Here is a 27,981-nt window from a genome sequence, read left to right as displayed (position 1 = left end):
AGCTTGTAAATTATCCATGCTCGAATTATGGCGGAAAGTAGGTGTACAAATTAACATTTAACGCTTACACATTATGTACTAAGGAACAAACACTGGGAACACAGCATGCAAATTACAAAACGATATGATAAATATGGAGATACTATAGTAACGATTAGCATCGAATCAAAAGCAACGCTGCAGGATTTTAGCTTCGATTTTCGGATCAGGCTTGTGTACGTTTATGTTTTCCGAGGATACTACTTGACTCTAGAACGACAACTCCAATGATCCTAGAATTCTAAAAAGTGCAGGAAACTCACCTCTCCCTCGAAAAGCACCACACCTCCAGGATTATTTTTGTCAGCATCTTTACAAAGAGAGTCGGCCTACAGCAGGTATTATTGGAAGCACAGTTTTATCGAAAGATTCGTATAAAATAACACCAGTTAATGACAGCTAACACTACAAACCTGAACCGCACTAGTCAGTGGAATGAACTTCTGAGGTGCTGAGCGAATATATTCACAAAGACCATTCATGAGATGTGTACGAAGGTCAGTTGCAAAAAAAGCTCCAACTCCGCAAAGTTTACAGACGAAGCGAACAAGGCGAATATGTGACAAAACGTGACGCCGAGCCGCCTAGATACACTTTTAAATTATGTAGTTTTTTTTAGAAAAAAAAAATTGGGACAACAGTCGCTAATCTTGAGCAAAGTGTTTAGATAGTAAGTACCTCTACTGTGAGCACCATGAAAAACACATCAGCAGCGTAATCAGCTCTTGTATAATACGTACCTCAAGCGAAGTGCAGACACAACCGCAGTCGCCGCAAAACTGCGCTCCCTTCGGATACGAAGAAACTACAGGTCGGAGCGAAGCGAAAACCTTATTCCATCTAGTTCCAATAAGACTAAACTGACTAGAAGACAGATCTTTGTAGTCGCTCAGACATTCATCAGCTATCTAAATCAGCTGTAAATAATTGCAAACATCGATGACTGCATCAAATGCGACAACGACAACGTTGTACACACCCTTTTACATCGTCATTGTACTTAAAAAAAACACGATCTCGTGCGAAAGGAAAATTTACCACTTCAGTGCAATATATTTTAGCATTCTCAGTTATTACCCCAATAACCGAACCAGTAAATTGTGCATCCGATCGACTCAGGACTTGAAACGATCCGTTCAAGAACATGGAGTGTACCATCAAGAATCGAACCAGGGATCTACGCAGGAAAGATAAGGAGGACTTCATCATCTACGTGAAAAACTAAGAAGAACCTTGAAGCTGGAAAAAAAATTGAGGTAGAGCACTGAAGACGAACGCAGACGCTGCAGTTGAGCTCGACAGTAAAACGCCTCAGATTTGTCCACGCGACAAATCTAAGAATTATCATCTACAGTTTTTATATCTCTTGAATGAGAAGCATCCGAACAAAACTTGGTTCTGCTTTAGTACCAAAGACAGGCAGAAAGATATGTCTATGGATACGTTTTTAGAGTGTCTGCAAACTTTGTGCACCCGAGGAAGACGAATGACCAGGTCAACAGCTCAAAACATCAAGCTCGGCGCAAATGCGTAAGCGGCCGCGGTCGAAGCGGTACAATGAAAGCATAGCGCTAATGATCGAGGGGGACCTTGTTAGTTAGTACTAGGCGCTGCACTTCGCGATGATTTTACCTCGATCCCAACCGCTAGTTCTATTGCATCGCTTCGAGCGCAGGTGCTTAGGCAACTGCACCGACTTTCATGTCGTTTTGACCAGAACATATGGACCTTGCAAATAAGATATATACATAGTATCATGCAAGCCGAAGCGCGAAAGCCGAAGCAGTGCAAGGTAGCAATCCGAAGTCAGCGGTAACACCTATACGATGGCTGTGGAACACCTAAAGAACTACATACCAGAACTATTCAACGCCTAGTGACTTCAATAGTCGGGACGTATTTCAATACAGAAATGGAGATATGGCATTATATCAAAGAAAAGTTTCACATGCTTCTACTGTGAAACGGTTCCAAGAAAAAACTGCCCACATATGCAACAAAGAAGAGAAAAACTTAAGAAATTATTAGGGATCGAAACACCTAACCAGTAAATGGTTTAGCCTCAAAACAAATGGCCACGCACAGGATGAACTCTAGCAAGGACAAAATCAAATACTTTACTAACAGCACCTGTTTAGATCCGTAAGAAAAGCAAGGGAACTTCGAAGGTGTCTTTTGTGTGGAAAACAAGAACACGAGGACCAGCTATCCTATACTAATCAGAGCCCGGCATGTGTTTAATCCCGAGACGCAAACCGGGGAATGGAACTCTAGCTATTCATAAAGTACATGAGCAACTTGTGAACTATCTAGAAGTAAATCTGGACTCAATGAAGTTGGGAAAGAATGAGTACCATCGAATCCCAAGAACCAATGAAGAAACAGCACGACGACCTGCATTAACACCCTCACACAAGTGAGTGCAGAACTGAGAATGTTGCCTCGCTCTCGATCCAGCAAGACTCCACGATGTAAAAAGATCAAAGAACAAGAACACGTGATGCAACGATTTTGGAAGAAAGATGTTCATGAAAAATCATGCACTTTCAACGGAACGAGTATATCCTAATGATTCACCTGCGCCTAGAATGGGAAATGAACGTGTTGACGGGCTTATCTCAGAGCCGAGCATATGTGGGAAGTGCAGAAGAGTACCAAGTATGTAGTTAATTGATACCTGACTGCAAGTAAAAGATCTATGTTAGCGCAGATCACATAACACATTTGCGAAGGAAAGCCAAATAAGGTGAGATGGACACGTGATATACTGTTATACATAAATGACTTGGACCCGCGAGGTAGAAAAAGTACAACGGACACGATGCACCGATTTCTTAGCGAAGTTCTTATGATGCTCTTGAAAAATGGAAGCTTTACTGTTCCCCTCGTGCAATCCGAACACCAAAGTGAGTATAGGTGCCAATAAAACTCGAATTTTCCTTGTAAGAAAAATGCACATGAACTACAACTAGGATGAAACTCTAAACCTGCATTTTGTTCGATCCATCACTCTCACGACAGGTATCAGCACCAGGGGAAGCCGCTGGCAATCGATTATTTGATTTGAAAACTTCCTTCTGCAGAGTAGGCGCACTCTTCAAAATGGCATATATTGCTGACTTTACTACAAAAACTGAAAATTCAACACCTGCAACAACATACTTCATCGCCACCCTCACTGTCGTTGAGTAAGCACACGTAATCACCATCTCGATAACGCGCGGGTAAACGCCTCGACCTCTGGCACTGTAAGTCAAAAATATCTTTCAGATATAGAAAAATAATGTCAGATTATAGAAAGAGTATAAACTCAGAAGAAAAACAGAAATCAATGGAGAATTAGAATTCCACCCTTTGTAGTCGTGGCGGAAGTGCGGTTGCGTCTGCAACTTCGGCAGCAACTTCGTCTTCGCGACCTCCTTCATCCGTTCTTCCATCGCATCTTTGCCTGCGTTCAACGGGCAGCGCACCCTTCGATGGAAAGTGTTCAGACACATTGCCTTTTAACTGCGGATCCTGAAGTTGAGAGTGTTATTAAGGAAGCACAAGAGGAGCAGGATGACTAACATTCAACTGCGACAGAAAACGATAGTTCTGGAACGGTTTCATTGGGGATAAAGCTGCACCCGAGTACGTGACAGGAGCAGGAGTCCCAACTCCACGCTTAGCAGCGTGCTCATGCGTTTCATCCAGGTTTCGCGATCGTTTCAAGGGCGATATAATGGAATTCTGTTGTCTCGTAGAGAAAAGCGATGCTTCTCGAAAGGAGGGAGGACATGGTATAACCTGAAAATAAAGCATTTAGTGGATAAAGAATCTCCGTTATTCAAACCTCAACATACCTGTAAAATTCTGTCGAAGGCTGCTTTAGTAGGAGACAACTGCACCTTGTCCGCCTTGTCATAAGTAACAGTGCTCTCGGAATTATTCATATGTTGGCATTTCTATTCAGACAATTAAAGATATTGCTTATTAGAGCATAAAACACTGTGAAAAACCAGAAATTTTGCGCTGCGCATGGTTGAAACTTGTTTCAAATTTGCAGGAAGACGAAAACGTTTATTATAAAAAATAAATGACATCGTTAGAAAAACTTGAGGTGTGAGAGGAAAAAAACATGGAAATTACCTCTGCAGAAGGTTGCAACACATAATTTTGGTACTTCAAGGGTGAGAAATTAGCCAGCGGTGCTGGCAAGACGTATGACTGTGCACTATTACCTTCAACTAGTGAGCCGTTGGTCACTCGAACTTCTTGAACTTCCTTGAAAATTAAATTGTAAGGGATACATGGACTGAGGATTGTTATTAAATTTCACGAGGAGCTACTCACAGAAATGTCTTGTGATTTCTGAAAACCGTCACCGGAAACAGTGTGTTTAGGATGTTGGTCGCAAGTGGACTGAAGCATACTACCGTCATCCTCAGCGGCGTTTTCCTCACTCTTGATGTCAGACTGTCAAATAAAATCCGCTTCATGTCTTGAGTATATTCAGATCGACAAATTCCAAACACCAAATACACCTCGTCTGAAAATTCTGATCTTAAGGATGAACGACGTCCATCCGCACTTCCAGAACTGGTAGATGTCTTCGGCATAACGGTTGTGGACAGGTTATCAACACTGTCATTGTCATCCTGAAAAGTATCAAACCGTAAAAGTGTTATATTCGAGAAAAAACTTTCGAAAACTCGGTAGTAGTCACCGCAAGACATTCCAGATTCATATCTTCATCTCCACACAAATAAACTGATTGCACAGTCGGACCCATTTCGTCAACAGCATCAAGAATGTCGTACTCTTGAGGGCAGAAGTCGGCAAACAGTGAAGATCGAGCACCTTCCGTCGAGCACTGATCGACATCCTCATCGTCAACCCCATTCACGCACACCTTTGTCGAAATCCCATCCCAATTGTCACTTACCTACAAAACTCTCTACTACATCATGTATTCAACTTTTCAAGACAGCATACCACGAATCTAACGTGGTGAGGGAATTTTCGCGGAAAAAAACTATCCGGGATAGTTCCGTTCATCTCTACGCAATCATCGCAAAAACGGGGTAAGAACAGCTTTAGTTCCTAGGTAGCTTTAGGTACGTTATAACGCTCCTTTATGCACACATTTTGGTCCACTCAGCAGCCTATTCATAAGTTTCACTCGAATAGTCTGGCGAGAAGACCGCTCGCACTTGGATACGGCGTGTGCCCAAGGATGGGGTGTTGCAACCGAAATCGTCGCAAAAAGAGACGTCTTCCACACCGTTCTTCAAGAACGTCAGGGAGAGATGAGTGGTACTAGTCTGGATCCCACAATCTACAACCTCATCTCAAGCTTTTTCCGGCTTTTTTTTCTCACCACGACAGAGTCACCATATGCTGCCTTTAACGTCCTAATTCCTTTCAAACAAATCTAAGCCTTATTTTCATGTTTTCGTTCCTCATGTAGTGATCTTAGTCTAGATTGGCTGTGTAAAACTGTCCGCACAAAGATAGAAACATTCGTCACCAGAATATATTGAGGGGTTTTTCATCAAAAGAAACTGAATGAGGTTTACATTAGTTCTACTAACAGAATTAAGCCACTTCTTTACTTAGAAGACCTTAACATTGACTTAAGAAATAACAACAATTTATCATATCGCTGTAAAAATCCATTCCTCTGTCGCCGAGAGATGAAAACGAATCTTCCCAAAGAATGAAGTGGCTATCAATGTACTTCGGTACACCATCGTTATATCCATCATAGACAATCAAGTGCGAGTCGATAATTGGTCACTTATCTTGCCGACACATATGGTCTTAAGTACCAGCTCTCACCAAGACAAGAGTCTCCATTGATCTCCACATTTTGATCTTCTGAGGATGTAAAAGAGAACAACCAAACTTTACAGTATTCGACACAACATTTTGGTCTACAGGAGCTGCGGCAGAAAACAGCTCCGGTAGTTCTGCAGAAACTGAAAGACTCGAATGGCCTCTGAGTTGCTGCCGACACATCCGTGTTTTGCTATGTGCTATGTACGTACTTTTTATTGTTTTGCCCTGCCTGCCCTCAACCCAGACCAATAAACCGTGGTAAGGGATACGCAGCGATTGTTAACAAGCAAATAAAAAGTCGCGCATTCTGCGCGATTTTGGCAATTAGAGCGAGCTAGCATTTTCTGATATTTTCTCCCAGCAAAAGAAGCAGGTAATTTTTATTTTCCGTAGCCATATTACAAAGCCTGCCTTCAGTAGCAATACTTTAGTGAATATAGAACAAATATAGAATTTAGATGTAATAAGATGGTTGGGACGTACCTCCTCTTCTTCCTTCTCGGCTTTAATTCCAGTTTTCGTCGAGGGAGCATCATAACCAACCACATCAATAGTTTCAGAAGCTGCGTTGCTGCACACATCAACATCGATATCGTCATCATCGGAAATGGGAATGAAATCACCATGGAACGGGGACGTTGACATCTTCTTCGTCATAGGTTGCTTTGGTTTGCTTTGCGAAAGATCACCTGGATCTGTATCCACACTTGTGGAAGCACGGACGGGGTTTATCGAACTTTCAACCTCTTCATGTTCTGTAGATGTGTTGGGTGGACGTTCCGCATTCGTAGCACCTCCACCTTCATCATGCCCGAAACATAGGTCAATGACTTCATTCGCAATTCTTTTCTCAGCAGAATACTCAGTGTCGGACGAAATTTGCTTGTTTTTGAAAGGTATAGCCTCACTGTATTGTCGAGTCACTGACCCATTTCGTTTCACTCCTGTGCGATTCTGATTGAGATGTAAGTTTCTCTCCAGAAGCTTCGTGATTACACTATCAAGTTTTTTTCCTTGTGCTTTGAAACGTCCTTTGCAAAACTCAGCCATGTTTTTGGCATCCACCAAGTTCCTATTCGATACAATAGCATTCTCGATTGCACTGTTTAGCACAGACTTCACCGCATTCCGAACAGCTGCACTTTTCTATAACAACGGTGAATATTTATGCAAAATGTATTATAGGAATCAACCTAAAAGAATTCTTACCGTTTTCATTTCACGAAAGGACAATGCGTGAAACGAAATAGAGTTAATCAAACTTGTGATCACAAACAACACTTTACGTGAACATAGTGTTCAAAGGGAAACAGTTCTGCAAAAAGCAAACGCACTTCTGCTTCAGCGTCCTGTTTATCACGACTTCTACCGTTAGCAATCGGACTCATGCTTCTGCCGCACCTGTCGCTGCTCTAAAACCCTAGATTTTCTGTCGTATCTTCGTGTACTGTAACCAAATTCGCATTATTTCACTGAGAATCACTTTCGGTTTTCTTCCACGTTTCTTCACCTCGTTCTCGCGAAAAAGCTGATGAGACTTTCGTACCTTGTCATGTTTCTTCAGTATATGAGCGTAATACGTTTCCCATCTGAATAAATTAGTTATTCCAATCGTACAAAATAGTGTTATATATAATGCTACTGTATTAAATATATTATTTTAAGTATACGTGTATGAAGGGTAACTTATCATTCAGGGATATAAACTCTGAAGTATTTCAATACTCCAGTGAAAGGGCGCAAAAATACCAGTCGCTATCAACTTCAGAGTTCGGATCAGATTGTTGACGTGTTAAGTGCGAAATACAAAAAGAAGCTCAACTAGCTTTTTTGGCCTTTCTAATCCCATTTTGCGTCAACCAAACCAACTCTATGTTCCAACAAGCCCTTTCCGGGACAATACGCAGTACTACAAGCAATTTCCACCGCTAATTTGTTTTGCTCCCCTAATTAAAAGTTATAAAAAAAAAAAAAAATCGAAAAATCCAACCAAAAAAATTAAAGTTATTAAATTATAATTAAATACAACGAATTAAAAGTATAAAATATAAAATGACTGCACAACCATGCATCCTGACTGAAGCTACGGCTTACATACTCAGAAACATAGAGCAACCAACCTAGAGCTCCCCTTTTTCGCAGTGACTCACAGTGTTGGAGTCGGTTAGTCGACGGTGATTTACTATTCCAAGAGAAATACCGAATGTGAGTCTACTATTCGAAAGTGTCGACAAAAGGTCTTCCGTGCTCATCCTGACTCGATCTCATTTTTAAACAGATCCGCCCTTTTTCTGATAACAGGTGTGAATTTCGAGCCCCTTTTTATTTGACCAACAGTTCCTTCACAATTTTTCGTCACCTGCGTCTCCTCCACCTTTACTTTTTCTTCTCATCTGGTGTGTGTAAAAATAGGGAGACTTTTGCCTAACCAATAAAGGTTGAGGCAAACGGCAGCATGTGCAGAAAAATTTGTGCTACGTCGCAAAAAAATATGCTCGTTTCGCAACAGTTCAACTGAAAATGCGAAGTCGGTTTACGTCCTTTGACAGAGCAGCTTGATTCGATAAACTAATTTTGATCTTATTAAAAGCAACAAAGCACAAATCTTCGTAAAAAAAGGAACGGAGTCTTCCACTCCGTCTTTTAAATAGAAATGAGACAGCTAAATAGAAATGAGCAAAACAACTCCAGATCCCACAATCTATAACACAACCCCACTTCTGGCATGGATGTACTAGTTGCAATCTAACTGCGGCAGCAAGACTGTCATTGATTTTCATTTCGGCCGACTTTCGTTTGACATCACCTTCAGAAAATTGAAAGTTAAAGACTAAGATTATGCCCAAGAGACTCACGTAACAAAATTTTTCGCACACATCATGCAGGGCAAGACATTGCGTGGAGGAATCTTGCAACAGTGCTTCACGGAAACATGATAAGCTAGTACGAAAATATCCTTGAACGGACGTATTTCACTGCATTTCGAATCCAGGCAACGACACTCATTTGGGTCTATGTCAACGAACATATTCATACGATCCACACATTGTGCCTGAACATCATCTCGCATAGAAAGGGAATGTTTTTGAAATGTTCGCAAGAATGAGACACACTTCATCGATGGTAACCTTCCTCGCAACAGGTTGCGCCATACGTCTTCTGAGGCTCATGTTACGATATCTGTGCAAAAAAGTACTCAGCAAGTATGAAGGCGATCGAGTCACTATGTTTAGACAGATAAATATAAATATATATAAATATATATATATATATATATTCGCAGCTCCGCAACTAAGCAGAGCGCTTACAACAATTCATTTCGAATAACGAAACGCTTTACACCACTTTTTTAATGCGCTGACACAGTAAGATACTACTTTCTAAGACAGCGCCGCTGTGGCTGCTGTTAATACAAGTTGTCAGACAACCATCGAGATGTCTTTATATTAACTTTAACCCAGCTTGAGCTTTAGCTCCACCAATATATTCAGGTATCGTTATATCGGTTGTATTATATGTACTAATCCGTGGCGGGCATCTTGAAAAGAAAGATCAATGAAGAATTTTCACGTGGGGTAATATATACTATATATATATATATATATATATATATATATATATAATATATAATATATATGTGTATATATATATACTATGTGTGAAACTCTGGGGTAGTGTAGCGCAGTCGATAAGAGGTTAGCTATTTACGTGTTCATACACGTCAAACAGTTCTGAATTGAAGTGAACGCGATGGTGCAATCCAAGCGGATTGATTAACGCCAAACACTTATCCTTTATACCTCGAGGAGTTGTGTATACAAGTCTGACTGCTACCTGCTTGCGGTGACCCTGCTTGTACTGAACGCAACCATTTGAGTATACGCTCCCTACACGGATAAGCTATATAACTTGCAGCTACATGTTGGAAGTTGCTCAAAAGTTACAAAAAGGTTCTGTGGTTCAACAGACTGCTGGAGCCCATACCCTGATAGGTCAAATGAGTAAACATGGAATCTTTAGCAGTAAACATCCGTCTCGTAACATTGAACTACCGGTCGAGTGAACTCCAACTTTGTCCGGACTACTGCGATATCTGTATGTATCGTTTGCAGCATTGCAGGGAACACGCAACAGAGGTAGCTCCATCACCATTATAGAACACTCTACCATCTGTTGTGGCGATGCTGAGACAAGTACTAGGCCGTTCAATAGCTTTGAGGAATGACTACAAAAATCTGGCGGAGTTTTGATCAATGTCGTAACGATGGGTATCTGTACAACTGGTTCTAACGCACCTACAACCCAGAGTTTGAGTCCTCTGCAGTTATACCACCAAATGCCATAACAAGGAACTACCACCAAATACTATAACAAGGATCTCCTCTCTGATGAACTCGATAGGTTGATGTGCAAGATACTAACACCAGCAGGTGGTGATTGTCGTTAATGTGATGTTGATGCGAATGCAAAAAGGAGACTTGGACAAAAATCCAATAAACTTCGAAAAACATTTCACCTCGCAAAGCATTCGACGGACAAGTTAAATCGTTTGGTTGAGCACGTGACTGCGATAGGGAGAAGCCGGACCCCGGGTGGAGATGGCCTGGATAATTGGATATAGCTCAAGTGATAAGAATCCCTTCCCCAACCGCCCAAAAAAGTCCTTTCGCCAACTATCGAAAAGTGAAGGGGAGCAGCGATTCCAACAATCACATGTATGCTTCCACGTTCCAGCACCAGCATTCATTCAGTATGCTGAAAAAACGCTTCCGGTTTTACAACCGAGGAAGGAGTTGAGTTCTAAATCTGCGAAGATACGATCAGCTACCTATGTGTCGCCAGCAGTACTGATGATCTTAGCCAGGAGAAGCAGGAGAGAAGGGAGTTGCTTTGTCAGGTGAAACGTGATCGTGAGAACGAACGGATGTCGAAAACGAAGAACAAGGAAAACGCGAGAAAAGTCTATATTTTACTATGAAGCGCCAGGAGAAGAGATATCCGAATGTTTTCAACACTGTCAACGGAGTCGTTGAGAGTTCGCTGATCGACCTACAGCTAGATCTAGTGGATGAATATAAGGACGGTTGGCGAGCACCAGCCATTTAACTTCTGCCCTCTCGTAGCAGCAAGAGCATAAAAGCCAATAGTAGGATGCTGGAGTATAATGGAGCATATAAGTACGCCCGACGTGCCCCACATCTTGAGGAAAGTAGAGCATACCTGTCACGGACGTCAAGGACAAGTCCTCACCTGGAAAACACTTCAGCCGCCTTAGTAGCTTTCCCACGCCGTTCCACATTGTTCTACCCGAGAAAAGGAAGCGACAAATGGCAATTCTCAGCTAGGCAGAAATGGAGATGTTTCTTCGCGAGAGAGCTTCCTTCGAAATTTTTCGAGCCTAGAATCGAATCAAACAAGTCAGCGCCTCCTGTTGCATGCAACCTCTCGCCTCGTGCAGCCTTTCGACAAGAGTGTGGAACTCGTTAAGGTCATTATAAGTTATGGCACATCACAATTATACAGAAGTTACAAAAATTCTTAAAGGGTGCAATGCTAACGGTTGATTAGAAGTCGCTAGTGACCGACAGTTCTCCAGACCTTTCAAATGTGCATCTGAATTTCAGTACTAGAAACCAACGGACTGCAGCAACTTACACTTTTAATCTGACAGACTGGACCATAATCAAGCAAGGTTGAATGAGGGTAAACAAGTTCAGATCCAACGTTCCCTTGCGATAATTTGAGGGGCTCAAAAAATATGCTCCCGATAAAAACACTCACTTAGATCATTATGGATCTTACCGAGCCACGATACATACTGTGCAAAATTGAGTTGGGATCATTCGCTTGAAACAACACTAGCGTGGTAAAAATTGGATTGATTGAGTAGATTGAGATGTAGTGAAGAAAGCGCACCATGTACGAGTTTACAGGACTTAGCTCCGCGAAATACTTACAAGTGTATCCATGTGAGCATTTATTGATGTGAACAAATGGTGAAGTGTAGTGACGTAACCTCGTTGCACTAACTCGCATTTGAACGATCGCTTTCTAATCGTAACATAACTTTCTAACTTTGAAGGTAATATCAGTGCTGAGTTAGTTCTATCTATCAGGGTCTCAGGAAATCCTATAGTCGAATCAAAACGACATGGAGCACGATGCAGTTGCGTAAGCGGCTGTGGTTCAAGCGACGCGGTGGAGATAGCGGTTGTAATCGAGGTGGGACCATTGCGAACGGCTGCGAAGAAAGGATGAGAGGTGTCAGCATAAGTCCCCACTCGACTCTAACCTCTATGATCCGCTACGATCCTTGAAAAATTCACGAAGGAATATTACTAGCAAGAACTGAAGTTGAATCGAAGACCAACGTCCGTATCCAATATACTTTTTCTAGTGTCCTTCAATTCATAACATCTGCAACTTACTGCACTGAAAGATCCTGAGGAACCACCAAGAGTACCTTATCTGGATCGGGCTCTTTCACAGTGACCTGAGGAGCTTCGACGTAACACTAAAAACCATACTACTCTTTAATGTAAGTGTTGAAATTAGATGAAAGTTCAAACCGCTGTGTGACCATCCTTTGATGGAAGCACAGTGACTTGTCTGCGAAATCTAGGAAGAGTGGTTAGATCTGTCGTTTCCTTAAAGAGGATTTCCAAAACCGAGAAGACTTGATACCCAGAAGAAATAAGAAATAATCACCACATTTCCGGCCAAAATCGCTTCATCTAAAGAAGCTTTGTTCATCAAACAGCGTACAATGTTAGTCCGTCGGATAGGTACGAATGTCTTCAGACTCTGATGTCTCAAGGAGCTAACTGGCAGCCCATGGTACTTAGTTGTAACTGTAATCAGCACAGCAATAATTGGAAGTAAAAGACTAGGAGAAAGAGCAGCATCAGTTAAGGGGGTTTTATCGTTACTGACCTGAAGTAAACTCCCCTCTTGAGGTGGGGTTGGAATGCTGTTTTGCGTCAACGGCTCTAACAACAGAGCGCACGATTGGTTTGCAAGTATTGGCGTACTCATTTTGGCAGTATTTCAGCTTATGTAGTACGAAATTAGAGACACAGCGGAAGATGTTCGTGCAGCACCTAAAAAGTTGATCATCTAAGTTCAATTCATTTAGGTTCTCCATCAGAAAAGAAGCAATGAAAAGTGGAAAGAGGAAATTGTGGAAAAAGTGTTTTAAACTCGCAGAAATGTGAAATGTGCGATTCTTGGAGTGTTTGTATAACAATGATAGACAAGTTAAGCTACTGTCAAACCTCAGTTGCGTCTTATACAAACGCATGCGATTGAGAAACTTATGAGACAGCGCGTAAGAACATCGCAAAATGGCCGACGTTGACGCAGGAATAGTATCGAAAAAGAGAACCAAGAGTGGTTGTTGCTTTTTCCTGCCAACGTCGGCATGCACATATACTTTGTTTGACGGCCTTAAAGATAGTGCAAAGGATCGCTTAGAAACTGCTGGCATGTGTCCATTAGCGATGATACATCTATGCCTAGAAAAACGCAACGTGTTTTATTAGTACTCTAGCAGATGTACCGTACCGCAAATGGTCAATGACAAGCTTTAAAAAAAGGATCCCGGTACCCTGGTGTATCTAAAATACAGCTAGTCTATAACGTCTTGCACAGATTTCATTTACTCATGGTTTTAAATGAGCAGACATGTTTGAATGAGATAAACTGAACAATGTACGGGAAGGTTTCAAAGTTTCTACGTGAACGCTGTCCAGCACGGAACAAATATGTCAACAATTATCAAAAATGGCATGTATCCAGCAGAATGCGACTCCACGCTCTATGCTCTGCCACGCTAACCTTAAAAAGTGCACTTTTAAGCCAATCCCAAAGCGACTTCAAACGATCTTCAGGAACAGGCCAATAACATCAAAAGGTGGTGGACTAATTCCAAAACAGAAGTATCATTGGTTGGTCGAGGCCTCCGTATCGCTGCGACCACTGGGGTAGCATCATCTAAAAACCAAGGCGTACGGGACGGAGCCCGGAAAGAGAAAGAAAGAGGAAGGAGGGCTTAAAGTATCTTGAGCAGTGAGCTAAATACATTTGTCTACTCAAGAATTATTAGTATATGAAATCTTTGCAAAATTTTGCCAAACTCCACAGTAGGAGATTGAGATAATTTATTTTCGCTCTCTTAAGCTTCCAATAAATTTATGTTAATAATGAGAGCTTATGAGAGCGACATAAAATCCAAGAAGTGGATAATATTTACAGCTACGTCAAAACGACCGAAAGCATGCTGGAAATATGCATGCGGTCATTCTTACAGCATACGGGTCAAAACGCCATGAAGTATGAATAGCTGCGTAAGCGGCTGCGCTCAAAGCGATGCGGTGGAGACAGCGGTTGGAATCGATGTGGGACCTTACGAACTGCAGAAATGGGTGGCGGTAACGAGAATCCCTATACGATCTCATCCGCTACGCTCCACCGCACCGCTTCGAGCGCAGCCGCTTACGCAACTGCTCGTGCTTCATGTCGTGCTTTTGACCAAACTATAGGTCCCATTACACAACTTCCATAGCTCAACGTTGTTTTGAACTGACTGTCTCGCAAAAAAATGGGCCTAAGAATTCCTGCTTTGTGCGAAACTTTCAGTACAACAACACAAAGTTTACACAGTTCGGTAGATTGCAGCCAGTAGTGACGGCGACATAAAATTAAAGAACTGGATAATTGTGTCCTGTTTTGCGAAAATAATTGTGGATGTGGCTGAATGTACTAGGTCTAGAAGATAATTCTAATTTTTTAAACAAATAAACATTATGCCTTCCTCAGAAAGGAGACATCTGTTCATTGTTTTTTACGAGAAGTCGAGTTTTTAGCTTGATACAGGGTTTCACACGACTCTGCGAATTTATAAATTCTTTCTTCCTTATTGTTTTGACTAAAGACGAAAAGTATTAGAACCTTTCATACTTAAGCCTGCTTGTGTGTCGCCGGAAGTAAAGCATAAATCGAAGACACAGTTGAATTAAATGTCCTGACTTTTCAACAGCAGCAAAGTCAAGCAACATCAGTGTGCAAGCAATGGAACCATGAATGTTGATCGGTTATTTCGATACAAAACCCCACAAAATATTAGTGTTTACATTTAGGTCAAAACGACATGAAGCACAATACAGTTGCGTAAGCGGCTATGCTCGAAGCGGTGCGGTGGAGTGTCCAATTTTCTCCATCGCGTTGCTTCCGGAACTGCACTGTGCTTCATGCCGTTTTGGCAGTATTATACAAACAGTAACACAAACTATGAGCGTGACAAACTATCATGTCAAAAACTGCTCCATAGGAATGAATTGAAGAACCAAAACATCCTTAAGTCAAGTTTGTTTTAAAATTGCTCCCTTAACATTTTTTGTTTAAAATGCAAAATCGGAAAGTACTCTGAGAAGTGGCAGAAATACTCTGGTTTTCTAGCTTACACATGCGCTCAAATAAAAACTATCTGAAGTTCGCGGTTGTGCAAGCGGCTGCGCTCGAAGCGGCACGGTAGACCCAGCTATCGACGTTGGGCCATTACTACTAACTCCGCACGGACTGGTTTACCGCTTCGAGGACAGTTACTTACAAAGCTGCATTAAGATTCAAGTTGTTTTGACTTATCCCTTTCTTGAGAGAAACTTGATCCTGTGCTCTCTCGGCCGAAGAAGGCAAAGTGCAGAAGTAAAATCGTTGGATATAATGAAGGCTCAGATAACCAACAATGACCAAACTTTTCTTATAGCCAATGTCTCTAAGTGGACGAATACATGAATACCAGGAATTTCAAGCAGTATTCTACAGTATAGTAGAAACAGTGACTACCCCCTAATCAAGTTGCGCCAAACACTTCCTCAGAAGGCGAATCTACAGTTATGATGTGCTCGCACTTCTTTATTTCATTTATGAGCAACTCGAGCAACTATCATAGGTAAAATAACCACTGAATGAAAAAGTGGTCGCACCTGCACTGTAGCATCACACTACACTCTTTTCTCAACAGGGCTTTCGTACGTGGACTCGCTTTCTCCATAAACTCCTCCAAATCTCCAATGCCTAAATAGCAGGTAAATATCGCTAAAATGAAGAGCTTCCCATCACTAGAAAACTTTAAATGTGATGATACTTCCAATTTAATTATGGAGTGAAAATTTCCGATTAGCAGACGTGCACTGTCATTTAAATTTTGCAGAAAAAAGGATGAACGAAACATTGCAAACGTTTTTTTTCTTGAATGAGACTGAGCGCACAAGATCCCTCGGGTACGGATAAACAAAACCGAACTTACCCGCATAGATTTTTCTAGGCGGCTGCTTCGGCTGTACCATAACTGTGGAGAAAGTCTAAAACACAACTATTCATTTAAATCGATGAACTCATTGCGAATTCTCCGTCGATTAGCAAGTTAGCAACGGTTACACAAAGATAACAGTAGATCGCTTGTGCGTTGTAGTCAGTTCAAAACAATCTGACGCACTCTGCTATTGCGTAAGCTACGGCGTTCGAAGCTGCGCGGCGTTTCATTCGGACTGCAGCGGTGAGTGGTCCTTGCGAAGGTCTCACCTTGATCCCTGCTGCTGCTCACTCTGCAGCCGTTCAGGAAGTACTCGAGCTAATTGCCTACAGCCGACAAGACAAGTTAACACAAACCAATTGACACATTTCAAAGTTTGGTCACATAAAAATATTAAAATACATATGCTTCAAAACAGGTGCGGAGAGACCGAATCCGTCGACGAAGGATTAACGACACAATGGCGGATTTCAAAGAAGAATTGTAATTTAGTAGTTATGTCACTACAATCTATATCAACGAGTACCGATGCAAAATGTCCCGCTTTGCTACAGAGAAAACCATATGAGATATATTTATGGTATATGTATTCCTTTCCTTTCGTATGAGTAAAATCTTCGCTTCGAGCAGTCCTCTGAGTACTCATTTCATTGCATTTTTGAGTTCCTAGATCACTTTTCAAGCTTTGCGTCATAACTTGTCTTAATTTGTACCTCTTGATGCCCACACCAGCCGCCTACGCAACGCACAGATCTTCAGGTTGCTTTGATCGATTGCACCAGCTTACTGGACCCTAATAAATGCGCAAGGCTCAAAATACATTCAGAAAATCACAAACTTTCTCATAAAATGGATAACTAGTTAAAGATTTGAAAAACTGATTCCAAATTAATGCCTATTTGAATATCTGACGGAATGACTCCTAGATTTTCAAAGAGGAAATCTAGAAATCCTAGCATCTCAGACTTATCGTAAAACCCAGAACTCCCTGAAGAGCTCATATTCTTCAGCCGAAGATTAATTCTCACAAGAAGTGTAGAGAATAGTATTTCCCTGACCTCTGGGATCGCGAATAGTAAGCTTTGCTGAAGTCGTTAAAAATGCAGGCTAAGATTGTTACCTAAATTTACTTTCAGATGATTCTTCTCGTATTCGTTGTCGCTTTCCCCAAAAAACGCATTTGATTTAACTTTCAAAGCGCCTCATCATTCTATAGAAAAACTTCAAACAAATGGCATATTCAAACAACGCATGAAGCTGAAGACAGAAATAGATAACAATCTTTCCCTACAGCTCTAATGACTTGTGGTTTGAACTAAGAAACTATACATTTAAACAAAGTAAACGTACTTTCGTTTAATCAATCACACCACATGAGGTCAACCGGATCAGGATCAATACACGGAATTATGGTGATTATGGAAAACGAACAGAAATTATTAGGAGTGCGGAACGGTTTGGCTCGGGATAGTGCAGATCTGATCAACGATTTCCAATTATGTTACCGGCAGATCAAGAAATATTCTACTCTATCATTGACCTAGACGCGGCGATGCTGAGCAACTTCTGGATATAAGATCCCGCTTCTCACTATTTATTGAATTGACTGCATGCAAGAATCCTCAATGAAGAATTACGTTAATCTTCGCGCGTCGAAAACAGGACGTTAACGCTTAGGTTGAAGCCACAAGAACCAATGCTAGGGGTGACTTCGTTTTCGCCTAATACCAGGGGTGAAAATCAGATAAGAAGAAAATATTGTTTGTAACATGTAAGTTCGAATCCTCCAATATTCACTCAAACAACTACACGAGTGTTCTTTCAAGGAACGCTACTTTGTGAAGTGTATTCAACCCAATTCCTCTGAACAACCCCATATATGGTTGTCCCAAAAAGCTGTGGTTATAAGAGAATCTTGTAACTGGGTCTTACATGTGATATAGTCACCGATCCCAAGTTCATTGGAAACGACTGGAAATTGCAACGAAAACAAGGAAATAGGATTTCCCTTAAATGGACAAGATTTGTGAAAAAATGTTTAAAAAAACATGAAATGAGATTGTTTGCAACAAGTGCGTCAGTTCAGTCCTTTGACCATGTCAAAACATGACTTCTCATACAAAACCGATGTGAAACAGGTCTTTACCAATTTTTACGTGACAGATCATGTTTCAACACGGAGTGAGGTGTCCGTGTTCTGAGGTTCGCTGCCATTCGTGGCTGGTCTGCTGGCACACGTTTATAGTACTGCCAAAGGATCATTACTCCTCCAGAGATGACGCTTAACTAACCTACGACTAACGACTAACCGGCTTTAGGCCCTATTAAGAACCTCCTTACCAGCTTATGAGAAAATTACATTCATATTCAGAGAGGAATGACCATCGAAAACTCCGAAAACTGTATGTACGATAAACAGATCAAAAAAGACAACAACTAACCGACTTTAAGCCAGTCACACTTTTTTTTAAGATGAAGGAAGCCTCTAGTAAGTTAGTGAAAATAGAAAAAAGTTTTGAAGTAGAAAGGCTTCTACTGCAGAGTACTAGTACCAGTATCAGAAGTTCTGCAGGATGCAGCTGATCAACATCCAGTTAACTTACTATTCCAAATCGATCTGCACAGATTTCACTATTCATCACTGCCGACAATAAACGATAGTCTGTAACTTTACTATCACTTCTTCGTTATACAAGAAGAGTAGTGCTCAAATCCGCAATTTTGAAAAGGATAACATTCAACAGAGAGTCTGGAGCTTCTCTCCAACTTACTGATGGCTTCATTAACACAAGAAAGAAAAGACGCAAATAGCGGCAATAAAGTTGGACATATTCCAATAATGTGAATAAAACTCTTTTTTTTTCGAAAAAAATTCTGAGCAGTCGTCACTTCTATGGAACGCAAGTTATATTTAACCAATTTTCGAACTACGAGATGCGCTTTTTCGCGATGTTAATACTAATATCCATAATATTGGCCCGGACCACAGCGTACTCCGCAAGCCAACAAAGAGGAGATCGGACATGTTTGGCTCGACGTTATATAGTAGTGTCAAGACGAAATGATGCTCAGTGCAGTCGCGCAAAAGCGGTGCGGAGTAGTATCTGGAGCAAGGATCGGGGGAAGGGGACGAGGAATACTTCCTAGCACTGTTGCAATCCACGACGGTCCCACCTCGACTGCAACCACGTCGCTTCCAGCACAGCCGCTTACGCAACTGCACCGAGCTTCCTGTCGTTTGATCCGAGTGTAGATCAAACTAGCTACCGTTCACCCCGGTCTGGCGCGAGTGAGGAGTTCAAAAACAATATCATGGCCAAAGAAGAGCTCACACCATTTATAACAAGGCTTCATTTCCAACACTTTCTTCTTGATATAAAAAGGCATCTAGCGCTTTCTGAACAGAAAGAGGGAGTATGCACCCACTATAGGTTGCAACTATATGCATTTGTATAGGTTGCACACGACTCAGTTCTCCACGCTTCTAAGGTACACAGAGTGCAAACCTTCGCTTTACTTTCCTCTCTTTGAACTCATTCAATCCGATGATGTATATAGGCCAGCACAACTTCACTTCCTGCTGTGCTTCGGATTTCTACGATCTTAGTGGGAACCTGTGTCGGGAGTGCAATAAGACATTTGTACAAGCGAGATTATGCCTCCATTCAAAAAAATGGAGCCGGCTCAACATTCGAGTACTAGATTTTCCATGGAGCGCGTCACCCTACGGCTCTTTCCTTAGTCCGATCGGTTCTTTTTGCCCCGTCTCCTACCTAGCTTTCGCACGTTATTTTAGCCTTCCGTATTGTTCTACTTCAAAGATAGGCTTTAGAAGTCTGACGGAGCAGTTGGTTGGATTTGCGAATTGAAGACGTCGTAAACGTTGGAAGGAATATCTCTTCTTGAGAAGTTGTCATTGGATCACTGCTGTAGAACCACTCTTGCACGTCTTAAAGTTCTTATTTTCCATCAATTCGCATGACGTCTACAGTAAAATTACTCTGCATACGTCCTCTCACGTACCTATTCTTGTTTATTAGCCTAAGTTTATCCTGTTATTGCATGCTTTATTCTTTTTCTAAGTGAATCATGTTATTGCATGCTTTAAATAAACAAGAATAGGTACTCCTTTGTGTTCGGCTTACGTGCCCGTGCTGTAGGCTTTTTATGGAATATATAGGAATTTGTATACGGTATGGTCAAAAGAACGGTGCATTTGCGTACGCGCTCGGAACTGCGCGGTGGAGGCAGCAGTTGGAACCGACGTCGGGCCATTACAAACTGCAACGATGGATGGTGCCAGCAAGGGTCTTATTGCCCTCCTGACCGCTACGCTCCACCGCACCGCTTCGAGAGGAGCCGCGTGCGCAATTGCACCGTGCTTCATGTCGTTTTGACCCTACCATCGGCAACGCTACGTCACGCAGTTGAGTTATTTTTCGTGTGGTAAGATTATATTGTGCAGAAGCCTATGAATTCCGACTTTCGCGCAAAGTTAGGTTAGGCTTTTTAGGGTCCTGTGTGTTTAGTCTTATAAAAGTTTGAAACAAACTGGGTGGTCAGGCGGAACTAAGGGAACATGTATTATAAAAGTTTCTCCAATTAACTCTTGGTGACAGTTCGTGATTAGCCCGTGATCACACAAGTTCTTTCGTGACCACACGTCATGAGAGCGGTTCATGTAGGCAGCCACGGGAAAAACGTTCGAGGTTTAGATCTCTCCGCCAAAAAGTAGAGAACAGAACTTATGTTAGGAAAATTACGATGAATACGTCCAATTCACCCTGCAAATCGAGAGATTTAAAATACCACGAAAGCTTAAATCCATCAGCGCAAAAGCATCCAGCGCTTACGCGCCTTCAAAGAAATGGGATTCTCCACGAAAGCCGCCTTGAGGCAAGTTATCACCTGCCTAGCAACAGATACTACTGCTCATTCTATGTCATATCCTTATTTTTTGAGGGTCACTCTGTCGAATATGTGCTCATAGGCGTCGCGCGAATTGATGAGTTTGAGCGCTTGTGATGCCTCAAACTGCTGGATTTGTAGAGGAAAGTGTTGGTTTTTAGAGAGAGTCCATTCTGAAAATTTACTTGAGCACTGCCTTTGGAGATGGTTCAAGATTTCTGTCGCGCCAGTTGGCGAAGAAGCGACTAGCATAGGAAAGTACTGTAAAGTAGTTTTTTCTGCGTCGCTTTTTTGTCGCGTGTAAGTTCACCATGCCATTCTGTGGATTTTCGTAGCATCGACTTTTTGCAGAGAATTGCTATGCAGGTAATAAGAGATGAAATATATAGCCGAGTCAAAACGGCATGAAGCATAGACAGTTGCGCAAGCGGCTGCGCGCGAAGCGGTGCGGTGGAGGCAGCAGTTGGAATGAGGTGGGACCATACCGATCTGCAGAGATGGATGGCGGTAGCGAGGATCCTCACACGATCCCAACCGCTACGCTCCACCGCGCCGCTTCGAGCGCAGCCGCTCACGCAACTGTCCGTGCTTCATGTCGTTTTGACCCAACCATATTCTCTGGGAGGTGATTTGTCGCACTACAAAGTGCTTCGCCACGCTGAAAACTATGAAGAGATTTGATTGCGTGCCATTGAGGAAGTAAATATATGTGCACAACAGATAACTAATACCGATAGATCTGTATTTGAATGTCGAGCCATTTCAAACTGTTCCTGAGAAAAGCGTAGTTGGGGAGGGGGAACTGAACCGCGTTCATATTTCTGGAAGCTCTATCTTCCTCGTAGTAGCATCGGCCTGCATGTTAAAGATCCTCTAAGGCTAATACTCATGTTTCAGGGCCCTGACTGATTTAATCACTTATTTCCAGAGATAAGAGCGCGGCTGAGTACCCTCACCGCACCCCCAACTACAATTTACCCCTCACCCTGACTCGCCGTATTTTTAGAAATATCGCGGAAGCACATCTCAGCTATGCCAGCGCCGCTATCATGTTAGGCCCATTACACACATTGCGCGTTCTTCCGGGTTCAACGATGCCAATTCTGTGCGTATTTTCCTGCTTCCGATTATCTCATCATTCATTCCGTTTAATTTGGGTTTGAGGGGGGGGGGGGGGGGGGGTTTCTTTTTTTTTTTTTTTTTTAAAAAAAGAGGAAAAGGTTTTTTTTTTTTTTTTGCTTTTTTTTTTTTTTTGGGGGTTGGTTGGGGGGGGGGGGTGGTGGGGGGGGGCCCCTTCTTCGGGGTTTTTTTTTGGGTAAATTAGGGAACCCCCCCCCCTTTCTTTTTTCCTTTCTCTTAATAACCCCCAAAAATCCCCCCCCAGATTTGTGGTTGTCCTTTAATTTTAGCGATTGCAGTTCCCTATAAGCTGATACATGTTTCAATCGCGTTGTGTCCAATCTACCGCTACAATCGGCGTCTTGCGACTTCATTTTCGATAGGCGTTGACTGTAAGTAACGCCACCACGACGTACTACCACGACGCTGAACTGTAACCTCAGCCTCATTGACTCAGATTCTTAAAGCCATCACCCCACGAACCTGAGGTGGTACGGATTTCAGGTGGAGTATTCGTATACGGCGTAGTAGATTATGAGGAGGAGAGTGGTTCCGTCCATTTCTTCCTAATTGCCGGAAAAAATGGTCCGGACGATACGGCTTCGAGCGATCCGCCGCGCTATCTTCTATAATGAGTTCGATTGGAGCGCGCCAGCCTTGTGCACGCACCGCGTCTTCCGGACCGTTTTTTACGGCAATTAGGAAGAAATGGACGAAATCACCCCCTCTCTGTAATCTACTATCCCGTATACGAATACTCCACTTGAAATCCGTACAACCTTAGATTCGTGGGGTGATGCCTTTAACTAATAGAACGTCATTACGGCTAGATTGTTGATCAACTTCCTTGACGAAGAAAAAAAATTATAGGAACACTAAGAATCCAAAGCACCAACAAATTTTATCACAACATCTCAAGTACTTTTCTTTGTCGATTTAGCGCGTTTTGGAACACAGAATAAAGAACTGAACTAGAGCTCAGCAGCCTTTCTTTCATATAGTGAGTTTCTCGGTCAAGCAAGCGTTGCTCCAGCGTAAAAATATCACCTGCAATGACCGCTGTACCTGCAAATACGGTAACGGAAAAGAAGTTAGTAGAGCTAGGATAAGAATAGGCTAATTATCCTGTCAATGTGCTGTATCGAAATAAACAACTCTAGGTTTGTATCGTGCGTCAGAGTAATTAGACCACTGCTTTGAATATCCTGTTTCTCGAAAATTTGCAACTGAAACCACTTGCAAATTCACGCTATTTGAAGAGCTACGGTGTTTGAGATGTTTTTCAGGCTTGTAAATGTAGAGCTAAATTTAATACACAAGAGAACGAACTGAAAAACATCATGCACATTTCTGCAGCCGAAAAGAAACGACAAACAACTTCCAAAACAAACCTAATGAGTCCATTTCTATACGTAATAGAGGTGCAAGAACCATCCCGTTTTCTTCAAACCCTAATGCGACTGTTTACAAAATCTTTTATGATTGTGCATCAGTGGTGCTATGAAATGAATGTTTTACGGAAATATAAACAAAAGCAGGATGTAATTACACAGAAGTTACATGTATGTGAGTATTTGAACGACTTGTGAAAGTAATGCTCACATACGAGATCGTGACCAGCGACAAGAAATTCTCTATGAAAGGGAAGAAGCAGAGATCAAAGAAAGACCCGCTTCAGTCACTTCAAATAAACAACACAAAGAACAGATACGTGACAAATTTTCAATCAGTTACAACGACCACGAGAAAACTTCATTATGAAAGCACTGTTCTAATAAGTGCTGACTCCAAGGCGACCGAGCTCTTGACACATATGTGACGAAATAGCAAGTGCTGCTAGTTTTCCACTCATGAGTACACTATTCATAACGGTGATCACATTTGGAAATCCCCATTCGTAGAGCGATGGAATGAGGTCGTATAAGAAGGGGAGGAACGACAACATCTAAAATATCGATATTGCAGGCATAGTTGGACAGATAGTGTCGAAAAAGTCAAATTGAATAATTCGGTCACAGTGGAAGTCTACGAAAAATCAAATATCCAGGTATTCAGAACTATTTTAAACCAACATGCGAAAAGACGAAACAGATCGTGAGTGTAGGCAGACACATCAAAATCGTCTTTCGTCTCGATTGTAGATGGGATTCCTCGCTGAAACGATGTTTGGTGAGATGTGAAAAATATTTCAGGGATTGAATCCTTCACTGCTTAACTGCTGGGCGATATGGCCATTAAATCAATACCTAATTGTCTGCTTTTTCACACTAAATAAATGGGTAAATTCGTGTGATCGTTTAGCAGTTAAGTATGAATGAAAATAGCGACCGCATACTTTTGTACTTGCTTATGTCCTTCACCTATTGTTCCGAGAGAAACTAGGCTAAGGCGGGGAGATTGAAATGAACTCAAGCACAAAGGTGAATGCTACTTAACCAGAAGTGATTCGTTGAACTTTCTCACCTGAACAACTCACGGCATTCACTGAAGGATATTGGAAACACGTTGCTGCGAATGAGATTGGCATGTCTCCGGTTCACCAAAATCATGCAAATGCATGGGATCACAATAACAAGAACAGCTTGGACGATGTTACAAAATTTGATAGCTGTCGGAGTGAAAAGGTCAGTGTTAAGCTGGAAAACGTTATTGTAACAATCGTTATTGCGTAACACAATCACTGATTTTCATATCAAACCAACCTTGATCCTCACGACCAGCTTCGTTCCATTGCATCTGTAGCCGGTTTCTAGTTCGTACAGCAGAAAATGATAGCCTGTTAGTCCTGCGGACATAATGAATGCTCCCACAAGGAAGGTGACGTAGCGGACACTTGGCACAAAACACTAAAATATTCTGTCTTATGGATTTGCAAACGTTTGTTCTATTTCTCAACGTTTATTGTTGTTTTTGAATGGTCCTGGTTATCTCCTAGCGATCAGTCGTTTAAACGCACAACTTGCAGAGGACTAACTACTAATTACGGTGTTAATTGGTATTATTCTGGGACTACGGTAAAAGTGGTGACTGATCACTCATTCAAAGTGTTACAACCGCTGATTTTCTGATGAATGTCATGTCGCTACTCTACTTTGAGATCACATGCCGAATCGAAGTATATAGAAGACACATGGGCATGAAATACTTGTATTCTTTTCTTAAAACAGAGATCTCAGTTCTAGTTCAGAACGATCAACAGTTAACAACTCAAAGGAACGTATTGGTCTCGCGGTCTAAACAAGGTAGTGTTCAGGATTGAGTGAAAATACGTCACGGCACCATCAAAATACGATGTGACCAAAAAAGATCCATGAGAGGTTGAAAAGAGCGGAAAGATTTTTGAGAATTACGACTTATGAACCCTACAATCACGCTTGACCAAGCCACTAACTCAAGAGTATCATCCACAATTTTTTCCCCAGACATTCAGTGACCTTTCGTGTTTGCAACCACAATAACATCAGTTAAGTAAAGTCTACAGTACTCCATGAATCAACGCAGGAATGCCTTGCACCCTGAGAATCGTACAGTGTCGCTCGAAAACCATAAAGTTCCACTTACTTTTACAAGCGAGGAGGACTTCGAACGGAGGTAGCACTCTACGCAAATGGCAAGTGTAATGAAAATCTCCATAGCAGATATAAGGTTAGACAGAGCATTGATTGGGATTTTCGAGTAATGGAAGAAACGTCTGCAAAAGAAGAGGGTAGGTAATCATGGGTCATTTATGGGATAGATAGCACACTTACCTAAAAGATTCCGCTTCAAAAAACCACGAGAAGCTTCCCAGCGACTGAGGAAGCATAGTACCAAAGACGAGTAGATTAAGCAGTGCAAGGACTAGCAGATTTGGTTTCGCCTAAACGAGACTCTGTTCCGTAGCCCAAAAAGCAACCAGATAGGACCATTTACCACGATTCTCGATTTCACCGACGTCGCGTTACGAGCTATATCGTAGATGACCAACGTCAGTATGAACACTTGACAAGGAAACACCACATGCTGAACCCAGTAATCCACCGTTGATGTGGTCAAGGGACCTCTCTCGCATTCGGATGACATTTCTGAAATGCTGAGCTATAATCAACGTAAATTTCGTGTGTTCTAAAACTACGTCAGCGTTCGCCGAGATGGGCTGCACGGATACACATATAATACATATGAGAGTGTTTATAAAGGAGATCTATGGGGCGGGGTTATGGTGAGCCTGCAAGCAGAGGCTGGTTGGGCGGAGCGAAACTGCTCCCGGATGGGATATCTCAGCAGGACTTGCACGAAAAAGTAACTGCGAGTCTGCAAGACGTTGAATAAAAAAAAATCGCTCGGCTGCCGTTCGCATGCGCTAACTGCTTGCACGTCTATGCAAACGTTATGGGAATTCATAAGTTTGATTAGGTTAATAAAAGGTTTGTGATCTAGAAGGTCATCGAAACCAAAGAAAATAATACACGCTGGTTGTGGATCATTCCCACAATCGCACCTATTTGGGTGGCTTAATTTTCATAGTCCGGCTAGTATCAAGAAAGCTATTCCTGGGAAATTTATTTCGAACACAGATAGTAAAATAAATCTCCCTTTTTCTTCTACCTACAATTCCATGTACGCAATTGGGATGGAGCTCCACCACAACCAATGCTTCAAGTTTTTTAGAACTTTTGAACCAGATTTGATGTATTAGATTGTTAGCGAAGCAACCAAAACTAAAATAATAGGAAATATTACGCAGAAATCAACAACTTCACCACACTTTTTACCTCCTAATATCAATGGGCGTGGCAATGAGGTATGATTGGAGAACAGATACACGGAAGAAAAGGTGAATAATTCTGTAGCGATGGTCGCCATAAACGAAAAGACGAGGTCGCAAGCGCGCAAGCTAACCCCTTAATCAACTTCGCCGCACTTTATACCTCCTCACCTCAATGGGCGTGGCAACGAGGTATGATTGGATCCTTCACAAGCTGTAAATACGTATATGTGTTGTTGTTTCACAGCTGTTTTTGCTCTTTCACTGCTGTTTGAAGAAATTTCTTATGATGATGCACACCGGAAGACACTAGCAGTGAAGAACTATAACACTTAGGTTAGAGAAGTCCAAAAAATCTCACACTTTCAGAAAGAGAACCTCAACATTTCGTACTATTCCGGTTTCTCAGCTTAGAAAGGCGCCCTCAGTGGAAACTTGAACTTACGATCACTGCGTCACAGTTCCCGACGTGTCTTGATATTTTCTGAACTTCGTTCCTCTACATTTCGTTGTTTATATCAGTTCATTGCTCAAAGTAAAATAAATGCGCTTCTGCAAACAGCTGAGAAACAGTGGGTGGGCGAACGGAGCGAAAGAAGGAAAAGAAAGGTTGTCCACGTGCAACTCTGAAGACTGCACGTGGATAACCGTTTCTTTCCTTAACCGACATTGTTGTGTCCACATAATATATTGGTCTGTTATTTCGGAAATCCATTCATCAGTAACTGCTGACATCTATAGAAGAAGGTGGAAGTCAGTCCACGACAAGTTTTGCCTTTTTGACCTCTTATTTTTGACGCGAACAGAAAAAAAAGACGCTTCAGCATCTGGAATAAGAGGTGAGAAGGCGGCCGGCATACGGTAAATGCCAAACGCCGCAAAGACCAAATCACGACCAAGTACGTAGTTTGATCTGCACCTGGCAGTGCATCGGAAAAAGTAGTTACGTCACCGTTTCCCTTCCGACGCACATAATCAGCTGCACCATGATGTCACTTCGTCTATCAACCACTTGACTGAGCTAACAAGATCTTCC

General features: G+C 42.0%; 2 protein-coding genes across 3 annotated transcripts; both read right to left on the bottom strand.

Moving 5' to 3' along the window:
• Positions 1-165: 165 nt before the first annotated feature.
• RB195_005177 (uncharacterized protein) lies at positions 166-16,205 on the bottom strand (the record flags this gene model as incomplete). Of its 2 annotated transcripts, XM_064177520.1 has the most annotated exons (25): positions 166-249; positions 303-368; positions 453-623; positions 780-947; positions 3,027-3,134; positions 3,202-3,285; positions 3,391-3,555; positions 3,607-3,825; positions 3,882-3,983; positions 4,168-4,302; positions 4,372-4,494; positions 4,563-4,676; positions 4,745-4,963; positions 6,343-6,803; positions 6,858-7,005; positions 7,194-7,271; positions 7,343-7,448; positions 8,715-8,911; positions 8,973-9,039; positions 12,288-12,373; positions 12,429-12,506; positions 12,568-12,710; positions 12,793-12,959; positions 15,843-15,933; positions 16,166-16,205. In XM_064177520.1, 25 exons carry the CDS (start codon positions 16,203-16,205, stop codon positions 166-168), a joined length of 3,420 nt encoding a protein of 1,139 aa, XP_064034645.1. The 2 variants fall into 2 exon arrangements, with proteins under 2 accessions (XP_064034645.1, XP_064034644.1); XM_064177519.1 differs by having other exon boundaries at positions 6,343-7,005.
• A 7,764-nt stretch (positions 16,206-23,969) lies between these two features.
• On the bottom strand, positions 23,970-26,260 carry RB195_005176 (uncharacterized protein; the record flags this gene model as incomplete). Its single annotated transcript, XM_064177518.1, has 7 exons — positions 23,970-24,143; positions 24,271-24,352; positions 24,662-24,834; positions 24,901-25,044; positions 25,760-25,889; positions 25,948-26,057; positions 26,111-26,260. The coding sequence occupies 7 exons, from the start codon at positions 26,258-26,260 to the stop codon at positions 23,970-23,972; spliced, it is 963 nt and encodes a 320-aa protein (XP_064034643.1).
• Between the last annotated feature and the right edge of the window lie 1,721 nt (positions 26,261-27,981).

The sequence above is a fragment of the Necator americanus genome, chromosome I, assembly GCF_031761385.1.
Source record: "Necator americanus strain Aroian chromosome I, whole genome shotgun sequence".
NCBI classification, from domain to species: domain Eukaryota; kingdom Metazoa; phylum Nematoda; class Chromadorea; order Rhabditida; family Ancylostomatidae; genus Necator; species Necator americanus.
The sequence above is the reverse complement of the archived record's forward strand: the minus strand, read 5'-3'. Positions and strand labels throughout refer to the sequence as shown.